The sequence below is a fragment of the Psammomys obesus genome, unplaced genomic scaffold (genome assembly GCF_907164565.1).
Source record: "Psammomys obesus unplaced genomic scaffold, mPsaObe1.curated_primary_1811, whole genome shotgun sequence".
In the NCBI taxonomy this organism is placed as follows: domain Eukaryota; kingdom Metazoa; phylum Chordata; class Mammalia; order Rodentia; family Muridae; genus Psammomys; species Psammomys obesus.
Genome location: NW_026596079.1, coordinates 2,841,318 through 2,853,457, shown reverse-complemented (window position 1 = coordinate 2,853,457; position 12,140 = coordinate 2,841,318). Strand labels below are relative to the sequence as shown.

The 12,140-nt window shown below is 49.3% G+C and overlaps 1 protein-coding gene across 1 annotated transcript in view; it reads right to left on the bottom strand.

Moving 5' to 3' along the window:
* LOC129690806 (maestro heat-like repeat family member 5) overlaps nt 1-12,140 on the bottom strand; it is a 65,219-nt gene that overhangs the window by 32,188 nt on the left and 20,891 nt on the right. Inside the window, exons 6-12 of the mRNA XM_055626656.1 lie at nt 11,583-11,635; nt 4,513-4,620; nt 4,106-4,222; nt 3,053-3,172; nt 2,069-2,215; nt 1,329-1,451; nt 571-650 (exon numbers count right to left, since the gene is read on the bottom strand). Of these exons, the coding sequence (XP_055482631.1) occupies nt 571-650; nt 1,329-1,451; nt 2,069-2,215; nt 3,053-3,172; nt 4,106-4,222; nt 4,513-4,620; nt 11,583-11,635 (748 nt within the window). The remainder of the gene's footprint in view (nt 1-570; nt 651-1,328; nt 1,452-2,068; nt 2,216-3,052; nt 3,173-4,105; nt 4,223-4,512; nt 4,621-11,582; nt 11,636-12,140) is intronic.

Here is a 12,140-nt window from a genome sequence, read left to right as displayed (position 1 = left end):
AGACCAGAGTGTCCAGCGCCTAGAGATCAACAGTGACTGTGCAGTGGGTGAATAGGAAGTGAGGGCTGGCAGAGGCAAAGCCCCTGGGAAATGCAGTTGGAGTGGATGCCCATCCGGTTCCACCTGGCACCCTGTCAAGGGCCATGTGGATTGCCTGTTTTGGTCTGAGAGCAGGCAGCTCTGAGGCCCCTGGTCTAACCTCCTCCCTGATCTGTAGGTGGAGAGATAAATGGGGTCCTAGATCCCTGGCTCTGGGGTCCCTGAGCTCTCTGTACCCAGCTTCACTCCCTTGTCCCCGGGGGCTTGGCTGGCTCTAGATGCAGCTTCCCTTTGGTCCCCTTCTAGATCCTTCCCTACTTGAATACCTGGGGTAGGGAAGACAGCTCACTGTATGGAGTGGCTCTGCTCAGGCTTAAAAGGTTCAGAACCCTCACCACCCCCCTGTGGCCTTCAGTGGCTCAGCACCAAGCTCTCTTGCCCAGTAGGGCCTTGATGTCTGGCTTCCCTGCTAGCATCCTAGGCTGAGAGCTGGTTGTTGGACCAAGGCAGCCCTCACAGACTGTAACCTACCAGAGTCTGGAGGTAATGTGGATGACCTGCTGGCGAATGTTGGTGAACAGCGTGTCTTGCGGCTCTTTCTCCATCAGTATCTGTAAGTCCACAGGAGTAGGGCCAGAGGCTCAGGCCTAGCTGACACCACCTCTGACACCAAGTCTTAGCCCCACCCCATGCAGCCTGGGTGGTGCTGCTGCCTGTCTTTGTCCACCCTTAGAGAGCCAGCATGGCCTCTGGGGTGAGACAGGCTAGGTCTGAGTTCTGGGTACATAGTCCTAGTTGTTTGCCTTTGGACTAGGTTGCTCTGGTTGATCCAGGTTGCTCTGACACTTGCTTCCTTAGAAATGAGTCCACTTTGCTGTTGGGGCCCAGGCAGGGGATAGGAGGCACCCTGTCTTGATCATTACCCTTTGCTCCTGACACTACTGCCCAGTTTCCTGTGCATTTCCCACTATCCCAAAGAATCCATCTAGAAAACCAAAATCCAAAGTGATTAGTCTGGGACCTGAGGTGCTGGCCTTTCCAGTCCTCAGTGGCATTGCCTGTAATGTGGGCATACCTGGTCTGCTCAGGGTCCCGGTCAGACCCAAGTAACCTTAGGAGGACACGGAGTATTTCCAGATGGAACTGGGATGGTCCTTGCCCTTTCCCAGGTCTGAGGGAGGAGGCTTCCTGTACCTGGGAAAGCTGCTGGTCTGAGAGAGGAAGCTTTGCCTAGGAGGGCTGCTCTGAGGGAGGGTTAGGGCTTCCTGTACCCAGGGTCTGGCACGTACTGTCAGACACTCCAGGAGCTCTGAAGTCTGGGAGAACTCGTAGCTGTGGGCACCCTCACTCCGGCTGATGGACTCTACCAGCATCATGGTGGCCATCAAGAAGCTTTGTTTCAGGGTCTCATCCTGCGTAGGTCAGGCCCCAGGGCACAGATCAGGCTGAGAGCCCAGGAACTTGTGGGAGAGAGCAAGAAGCCAGCAGACCAAGGCCACCATCTCCAGGCCCAGTTGGGTCAGAGTGAGACCATTGGGCTGGGAGTTCATGGGTGAGGTTTTCTTTCGGAAGGGGCACAAACATTCTGTAAGCCTGGGGCTCGAGGGGGCTTCTGGAGTGTGGTGGCTGCAGCCTGGATGGTTAAGACTTATTGCCAGCCCTTAAAACAACCCAGGCTATGGTGCTCCTCAGAGGCATCCATCACCCTGGCCTCTCAGGATCTACCCCTCCCCCAGTGAAAACCCCAGCATTTGCTTTGTAGGAAGTGGGGATGGGGTCCTCATGAAAGACTAGAGAATTTTCCAGGGATAATAAAGGTCCTGGGACAATGCAGGGGAGGATGAGCCTTCCCCCCACCCCTTTCGATTCAGAAGGGGAGGGCAGTAGGGAGTTGGGCACAGGCCAGTGACATCCCTGGGCCTCTTTGACACTGCAGTTAGGGCAGGGCAGAGCTGGAGTGCCGGGCTCTGTTCTAGGGGAAGTGCAGGGCTGGGCAGGGTGGGGGGATGGTGAGCAAGGGGCCCTGTACCCAGGAGCTGAAGCGGAAGTAGAAGATCATCCTGGACAAGATGTTGTCCACCCACGGCAGGATTTGGCTCTTGGCCTTGGCTGCCATCTGGCCGTAGGAGAGGAGGATAGTGCTGCCAGCCCACTTCCACCGAAGGTTCTCGAGGCTCTGGCCATGGGGCTGGGTAGGAGTGGATTTGGTTTCAGGGCTTGTCCACAGTCTACTTGAGGAGTTGTGAGAGGGGTGTCCTGATCCCAGCAAGGTGGGGGAGAGAGGTGTCTAGAGGGTCTTTGTTCAACATATGAGAACAGCAGAGGTAGAATTGGAGTTTTAGGGGGTTGGGTTGATTATACTGGGACACCAAGGGCTATGTGCAGGGCGCTTGGTTGTACTGGAACTGCAAGAGCGGGGCCTCTCCTGTGACAGTAGCTCTTTCCCCATAGCCCAGCACATCCCTGTCTTCCTGGATGATCAGAGCTGGGTACACCAGACACTTTTGGGCTGCTGGGGGCGTGGAAAGGACATGCATCTATCCAGACAGACAGGCATGGGCAAAGTGGCATCTCCGGCCTGGGTGTGGTCCAGAGTCATCTCTCCTCTCAGACGTCACTAGGGTACACGGGGACATCGTGTAACAGGGCCAGGCACCCGCTGAGAATCTGAGGCATACACTGAAATTCTGCCACTTGCCGGATGTGAAGACCCACCGGAGGCCACTGGATTTCTCTAGTTGCAGGGCTAGCCATGAGCAGACCTGCAGGAGCATTGCGAGGCCTCCCCAACCAAGGAATCCCCGCGGAGGGGCCCCCAGTCACTGTCTTCCAGGGGGAATCATGTTGGGTGCAGTAAGGTGGCTCAGGAGTGGCACCCCCTCACTATTCGGATAAACCCTTGCCTCAATGACGGCCATACTCTTACAGAGGTTGCTACTCGTCCCTTCATGCAGTGTGGTATTTGGCATCCTCCTACCCCCACCCCACAACCCCAGGAGCCCCGAGTCGATACCTTCAGGGAAAGGTTCTGGAGGCTCCATTTGATGGGTGTGCTCCGTCCAAACTGCTCTAGGATGGCCCAGGTATCATCCAAGTGGCGTACGGCAGCCAGCCCCACTGTGAGAGCCATGCCCTGTTGGGCAGAGTGCCCTGAGTCTGTGACCTGGACTCAATGCCTTCCTGGTCCATCAGCAGGGGCCAGGAACTCACACACACTTTAGGACCTGCAGCTCAGAGACACTCACGAGGTGTCTTTTGTGGAGTCTGGTGGGTAGAGTTGGGGGAGGAAAGAGGGAGAGAGGGAGCCTTTGGGCTTGGTTGTCTCTCATGGCAGATCTGAGCAGACATGCTCAGGAGTGGTGGTGAAAAAGATACGTATGAGAAGAGAGAGATGAGCTTACTACAGCTTGGTTTGTGCCTGAGTGAGGGTTTTCATGCTGTGATCAGGGCTCAGGACATGAGCAGGATCAGGGCTTAGTATAAGGATCAGGCCTCAGTGTGTGTTCACAGTCAGGCCTCAGATGGTGAGCAGCCACCGGGCTCAGTGTATGACCGGGATCAGCACTCAGCATGGAGCCAGGATGACTGGATCAAGAGCCCACTGTATGGGAATTATAGAAGGGCTCAGTGTGTAACCAGGATAGGGGCTCACTATGTGCCTAGACTGAGGAGATCTCAGTGTACTACCAGGGTCAAGACATAGGTGTGACAGGAGCAAGGTTCAGTGTGCATGTCCTTCAGGGGTCACTCGGGAAGCAGGATTAACAGCAACGTATGGTGACTAGGTAGAGGACTCATTTTGTGACTAGGGACGAGGCTAAATACAAACGGGGTCTGGGCTCAGTGTGCGACAGAATCAAGGAACAGTGTGCGATGAGGATCAGGGCTCTGCATGATGGAAATCAGGGATTGGTAAGGGACCAGCACAATTCAGTTTATGACGAGGATTAGGGCTTAGTATGTAACCATGACCAAAACTGTGGTTTGGGCTGGACAGAGGATTAAAGGAGACTGTACCCTCACCTCCCTCTGCTTGGGTCTTCACCTGCCCTGATTGGGTCCTCACCTCCCTCTGCTTGGGCCACTGGTGAGATGTTTCCAAGAGGGTTTTTAGGTGCGTCCTTATGGTAGTGCTGTTGTCCTCAGCTTGAAGGATTAGCCCGTAGTAGGTGAACAGGAAGTCCTGGTGGGGTTCAACATCCTGTTGCAGGACCTACCCAGCTTGAGCTCCTATGACCAATTTCCCTGGATTCCCTCACCCTGAGGCCACCCTTCCTATGTTGCCCAGGATAGCCTAAACTCCAGACTGTGGTGAGGAAGGGAGACAGTTCTAGTTCAGCTGCCCAGGCCAAGTTCCTGCTCCCTTTAGACCCACCGAAGGCCCCGTTGTTCAAGGGCCTTGTTTGTCCTATGACAGAGCCTATGGGCCTGTGTGGTGAACATGTTGGGTCCCTTATGGGCAGTGGGGCCTACCTTCTCTGGGGTATGCTCTTGCTGCATCCAGCCAGACTTGGTGAGGGTCCACAGCAATTCCTTGGACCACACATCTGTGTTCAGGAATGGCACCGACTTCTTGGCCATCTGTGAGCAGGTGGGGTAAGCAGGGCTGGCACTTACCCCCAGCCCAAGAGCCCTGGCTCCATCACCCTCTGTCCCTCCCACCCTTAGGTTTCCAGGACTCATCACTTTTTCTTGTTGGATGAATCTCAGAGTTGGGGAACACATTTCTTAAGGTACTCCTAGATGTTCTCAGGATATCCACAAAGCCTGGGTGGGGGGCTGCACTGTAGCATCTAGCCACGGTCCCAACATGAGCTGAGAGGTCTCAGCCCAGACATGTTCAGTGCCAGTGAAAGTGGCTCGGAGACAGGGTTGGCACCATAGGCGGGGCTCAGTCTGTTTTCCAGTGTGTTTTCAGTGCCTGGCATGGTGCCAGCCTGTGGTAGGTGCTCCCCCGTTTTCTAATGACATGAGTGAGTGATCAAGTGAATGAACGTAACTAGCCTTTCTAAATACATGATTGTAGAACTTCCCACCTAGCTCAACAGGATGGCTGTAATAATGGTTACAAGAGCTCCATTTCCAATGTTCCCAGACGCCACAAGTCAACAGCCGGAGGTTTTTGTTCCCAACCTTCTTCTGGTGTTAGGGACACCCTTTCTAACCCCCAAATCTTAGAAAATATTGATGAATGTTCAAAAAATTTGTTCAAAAATGCAAATTAAGTTGAAAGATACAGTAGCGAATGAGATGTCCCCTTTCCTCTCTTTTGGAATGGTAATGTATAGTCTGTGCTGTTGCATCTTGGAAGTATGTAATTTGCTTTTTGATTTTGTAGGTTACAATTAAGAGATTGCCTTGAGCCCTGAAAGAGACTTTGAACTTTGTATTTTTCAACAGTGTTGAGTCTGTGAAAGGCTATGGAGACTCTTGGATTTGGAGTAAATGCATTTTGCATTATGATATGGCTACAAGCCTGTGAGGACCAGGAATAGAATGTGGTGGTTTGAATGAGAACGTCCCTCACAGGTTATATATGTGAATGCTTGGCCCCTAGTTGGTGGAACTATTTAGGAAGGATTAGGAGGTGCGCCTTTCTTTTTTTTTTTGGCAGAGGTGTGTCCCTGAGGGCGGGCTTTGATATTTTAAAAGCCCACAATTTTCCAGTTTGCTCTCTCTCTCTCTCTGTCTCCTGTTTGTGGACTAGATGTAAGCTCTCATCTACTGCTCTAGTGCCATGCCTGCCTGCCACCATGTGCCCTGCCATGATGGTCATGGACCTTCTAAAACTGCAAGCAAACTCCTATTTACATGCTTTCTTTTACAAGTTGCCTTGGTCATAGTGTCCCTTCTCAATAATGGAAAAATAACTACAATAATCCATTTGAAAATGGCAAAAGGGAACATACGATGAAGATGGCATAAGCTCAACCTTGCTGGTGTTTAAGAAGTGGAAATTAGAGGCTGAGGCAATGGCTAAGGGACCTTGCTGGGCAAACTTGAGGACCTGAGTTTGAATTCACATAAAAACAAACAAACAAACAAACAAACAAACAAACAAACAAACAACCCAACTCAACTCAGCTCAACCCAACCCAACCCAACCCAACCCAACCCAACCCAACCCAACCCAACCCAACCCAACATAACACAACAACAACAAACAAGGCAGGCATTGTTGCATGTGTATGTAACATAGTGTGGGTGGCAGGGTGTGAATTCAGGTGGATTCTGGGAACTTACTAGTCAGCCAGCCTTGTTCAGATGGGTCTGAACACAGATACACCCACATAATGCTCTACAATCTACCCCAAATAAGTAGATAATGAATACTGAAAAAAAAAATGGAAATTAAAGTAACATGTAAGTTGGGACAAGAGTGCATGCATAAAGTCATTTCCATCAGCTGCGGGCCATAGGCAATGTCCCACTGAGTTAAAATGGAGCTGGGAGATTTCTAGTACAGCTGTCGTGGTGTCTTTGCTCGTGTGTTTTCTTGTGATAACGTGGTGAGGAACAGGCTTATGCGCCACCAGTCCTGTCAAAGCCGACACACACAATTATGGTGTGGTTTGTACTCCTTGATCATGATAAATGACTCTTGCTGGCTTATGTATCCATTCCACCTTTGATCGTTATTTGAGTATACTTCCTGCTTATATATTAAACAAAACAAAACAAAACAAAAAAACCCGCTCTGTACAACAGTGTCAGCAGGCAGCAGCCCCACACAGCTTGTAAGTACTGTCTCTTTCAAGGCCCCGTTTGCACAGCACTGAAAAATGCCCAACAGATCTGTAACTGAAAAGAAGTGTTCTTTGGTAGCAGGGTGATTGAACTGACAGCTTTTTGGATGTGCATGTGTGAACATTTTGGAAACTGAAATTAAAAAAAAAAAAGCAATATTGACATCAATCAAAACCCAAAATATGTTTGTCTAAGCAACTAAACGTTCAGGGCTTTATCCTAAAGAAGTCCTGAATTAGAGACACTGTGAACCAAAGGGGGAGTGTCTTGCAGGGCAGAAGCCTTAGAGCACCCCCTGTAGGGAAGACTGTGTTATTCCTAGCCTTAGTCTTCCGTCCCAGACATAGAAATTGCTCTCCACAGATGGCAGAGCCTAATAAAAATCTTGCTTATCTGGCTTGGGCCCTGCCCTTGGTCCTCTCCCTGCATTCTAGGATACAGAACAGATGTCAGGTTGATTCCACAGTGCTGTGGTCCCTGGGAAGCTTCCGGGTTACCCAGAAGCAGGTGTGTGTGTGTGTGTGTGTGTGTGTGTGTGTGTGTGTGTATTCCGGTCTCGCCCACTCCCTTCTGTCTGCTCACTGTGCTAGGCACCAGAGCCTCTTGCCTGCAATGCAACTTTCAAAACCCATAAAATCCAGCATTTCCCTCCCTGTAGCTCTGGAGCCTCCTCCGTGTGTGGCCCAGTCTGACCCAAGGTGATATGGCGTAGATGTTAGGACTTGTGCATACCCGACCGTCTCTGCAACTGAGGCATTGCTAGTGCTTCTGTCCGTGTGTGCGCTGTACACTCTCTTCAGAGCTTCTAGGGATTGTATAGGGCAGGCACCATTTCACTTAGAAAAGTCTAAACACTTGAAACTTCAAAGCCCATTTAGTCTCGATTAATATATATAGTCTATACTATATATATTATATAGGTATTATATGTTATGCATGCATATATATATGTTACATATGTGTATATAACACATATGCAACACACACACACACACAGACATATGGGTCGGGGAGACAGCTTAGCGGTTAAGAGCCCTGGCTGCTCTTCTAGAGGAACCGAGTTCCGTTCCCAGCACCTACTTGGTGGTTCACAACCATCTGTAACTCCAGTTTCAGAGAATCCATTGCCCTTTTCTGAAGGTACTGCACATGCATGGTGCGCAGACATACATGAAGGTAGGAAACCCACAGACATACAATTAAAACGAACTAAAAATGCATTGAACTTATTATCAGTTATTACTACGATGACATCATTACCTCTCTCTGTGTGTGTATACATAGACTATGGCACGTGAGGTCAGATGACAACAGGAGGGAGTCAGTCCTCTCCCTCATGTGCATCCTAGAGACTGAACTCGGGTCATGAGGGCTGCTGCAAGCACCGTCACTCACAGAGCTTTCTCCTCATTTAAAACATTCAGGCCTAGTTAACCTACAGTGAGGTTCACAGTGCAGCGTGCAAGGGATCGGAACATACATTAGAACTGTGGGATTCACATGTCTCCTAGCTTGGCACAGAGCTGCCAAGACTCACCTCCAGCATGACCCTTTCTGATGCTAAATTAGTGTCAACTTTCCTGCAATTGTATGTATTTAGAGTCTATCAGGGCTGGAGAGGTGGCTCGGGGGTTGAGAACACTGACAGTTCTTCCAAAGGTCCTGAGTTCAATTCCTAGCAACCATATGGTGGCTTCTAAGCATCTATCATGAGCTCTGGTGCCCTCTCTGGCTTGCAGGCAGAACACTGTATAAATAATAAATAAATCTAGAGTCCTTCAGTGTGTGTTCTTGTGTGTGTGCATGATGTTTTTTTTTTTTTTTTTTTTTTTTTTACTAAGTGAGCATTTCTGGGATGTATCCATGCTGCTCCCTGCAGCAAACTGGATTTTTTTTTTTTTTAATTTTAAAACTTGGTTGTTCTTAACCCAGATGTCCCTCAGTTGAGGAATGGATACAGAAATTGTGGTACTTTTACACAATGGAATACTACTCAGCAATTAAAAATGAGGAAATCATGAAATTTGTAGGTAAATGGTGGAACCTAGAAACGATCATCCTGAGTAAGGTATCCCCAAAGCAGAAAGACACACATGGTATATACTCACTCATGCAGACCTATAAGATAGGATAAATATACTGAAATCTATACACCTAAAGAAGATAAACAAGAAAGAAGACCCGGGGTAAGATGATCAATCCTCACTTAGAAAGACAAATGGGATGAACATTGGATGTAGGAGAAAACAAGTAACAGGACAGGAACCTACCACAGAGGAGCTCTGAAAGACTCTGCCTAGCAGTGTATCAAAGCAGATAGTAAGACTCATAACCAAACCTTCGGCAGAGTGCAGGGAATCATATGAAAGAAGGGGGAGTTAGTAAGACCTGGAGAGGACAGGAGTTCCACAAGAACCAAATATATCAGGGCTCAGGGTCTTTCATGAGACTGTTTCTCTAACCAATAAGGATAACCATGGTCATCCTTATGACCATGGATGGACATAACCTAGAACCCCTGCTTGGATATAGCTCATGGTAGCTCAGTATCCAAGTGGGTTCTCTAGTAAGGGAAACAGGGACTATTTCTGACGTGAACTCAATGGCGAGCTCTTCAACCCCCCCCCCCCCAAGAGGAGCAGCCTTGCTAGGCCACAGAAGAGGACATTGCAGCCAGTCCTGAAGAGAACTGATAAGCTAGGGTCAGATGGAAGGGGAGGAGGTCCTTCCCTATCAGTGGACTTGGAAAGAGGCAGGGAGGAGATGAGGAAGGGAGGGAGGGTGGGATTGGGAGGGAATGAGGGAGGGGGCTATGGCTAGGATACAAAGTAAATAACCTGTGATTAATATATAAAAAAAAACTCGGTTGTTCTTAATTGCTTTGAGCTCAGGTGGCTTCCCCTTGTCTGGCTTCCTAAGGTGGACACTGGGTCATGGCTTCCGATCTCCGGTTGTAGACGCTGCTCTGCTCAGCCCTACGCGTCTCCACTTTGAGGCTAGAGTAAGTATGGCTGCTGTGCACTTTTTGTAGGAGCGTGCAGGGTCCACAGAACAACTCCACAGGATTTCTCGGGATCCACAGAACAACTCTGCTGGACTCCCCCAGGTAAAACTGGGAGTTTTCTTCGCTGGAAGCAAAAGTCAGGTGAAAACCCAAACAAGCCCACTGGGGTCCTGAATAGACCTTAGGGGGGTCCCTTCAGACCTCACGTGCTCTTAGTCGTCATCAGCTGGCTGGGGTGACACCTCCAGTCACCTCTCCCCAGGCTTGGAGGTGGGTTTCAGATCTACTTTGGTGTGTCCACTTGCTGGGCAGCTAATGAATAAATTCTTTGCCCTTGCAAGCATGTCAGTGACTGGCATGCTGGCTGTACAGCCAGCAAAATGGGCTTGGCTTGGAATAGGAAGATTCCACATTGTTACACAGGACTATTGAGACCTTCTGTTTCTTCTTGTTTCAGTTCTGATAATCTGTGTTTTGCAGAGAATCCTTTAATGCCTAAAGTGTTTGTGCAGTTGTTAATTATTCTGTGTTGAAAGTGACCATTTTTCTCCTCTTAATAAGTATAGTGATTTTTTTTTTAATTAACTTGCTTTCTTTTCTTTGTACTTGCTATGTAGACCAGGCTGGCCTCAAACTTAGGACACCCCTCCTGCCTCTGCATTCTGAGTGCATTATTTTTTCCTTTCCTTCTGTTCATTTTGAGTTTAGTTTGTTCTTTATCAGTAGCTTCTAACAGTGAGGTTTTAAGCCCTTTCTACTATAAAAAGCTTTTTGTACTGCAGGATGTTCAAATATGTTTTCATTAATACTCACTTAAAAATATTTTCTAATTCTCCTTCAGACGCCTTTCCCTTACATTTTACTGAGAAGTGAGTGGTTTAATCTCCAAGCATTTGGAATGCTTTCAGATGTATTTTAACACTGACCTCTAGTTTAAATTTTGGTCATAGAAGTCTTCTGTTTGGTTTTAGACCCTTTAAATGTATTGGATTTTTGAAACACAGCCAGTGTGTGCTGGAGAGAAGCAAGTCCTATTCATAGCAGCAAGGATGGCCAGTCAGATGGATGTGGTTGACAATATCTCTGGTCTTCCAGTCCTCAGTGATTTATTTCTTGCTGCTCTGTTTCATTTCTGCAACCCACTCCTGCTTCTCTGTCTGCTACCTGTCACACTGCCGACAATCAGCAATGAACAGGGCCCCTCGTGTTCTGCACTGGACAGGACCTGCACAACCACCTCTAACCCCATTTCACAGATGAGCAAACTAAACAACAGAGAGGTAAGGGAAGTCAGCTCAGGCCACAGTTGTGAGTAGTTGACCTTGGACTCGAACCTGGTACAAGCTCCTCAATTGGGAGAAGGTCAGAGATGGGCCTGCCCTGACACTGCGTCTGGGGATGTCCCATCTTTAGTCTACCCCAGCCTATCTCTGTTCTTCCCAGATCTTCACTCCGGCTCTTGTGTCTTTTCTAGTCCCCCAAGTGTGAGTGGCATGAGCTTGTCTGGGTTGAGCATCTGCTCTGTGCCAAGTGTCTAGAGACGAAGATTAAAATACTCCCCCAGTGACCTTGGTCAAGCCAATCCTGCCCTTATGCTGTGTGCTCATCTGTGAGTGGAAGATTTCTTGCCTCCCCCGCTCCCTGCCATCCCTATTTCCCCTTCCCCCTTCCCACTCCTTTATTCTCCCCACCTCCCCCTTTCCCTCTTCCTCCAAGGCCACAACAGTCAGCTTGCTGACTCTCACTTGTTGCTGTCCCTCAGAAGGCCTGGGGTGATGGGCTCACTCTGTACCTGGGCAATCAGACTTTTCCAGCTCTCTCTGTCTTCTTTCTTGAGAAAATCCTCTGTGGGAAAAGGGGTTGTGCTAAAGGCCAGGTCTTGCACATCCCTCAGATACCAGCCTGCTCCTTCCTGTTTGATCCACAGAAAATTGGGGAGGGTAGGACAGCCTCCAGCAGGAAGAACATGAGCTGGAATGGGGATCAGTCTCCAGAGAGCTGGGCTGGAATTCTGGCACTGCCTGCATGCCGTGTCCAGGCAGGCTGTTTGCCTTCTCTGGACCTCGTGTTTCACTGGTAAATGGAGGGGCCTTTTGGGATGTGCTGTGGTCTGTTCAAGTATGGAAGAGTAAGGCTGGGAAGGGACACTTTATGGGGCTGGAAAACCTTTTAGGAAGTTTGGAAGTTCTACCATGTAGGGAGGGCTTTTGGGGATCCCTCTGCATTAGGAGGGCCCCCACCCACCCTGCCAATTTGGAGAAGGACAGGCTGAGCTAAACCATATCCTGCCTTGTCCCAGGCCTGAGCACAAACTCTCCAGAATTATCTTTGGAGCCCCTGCTTCTCCTCC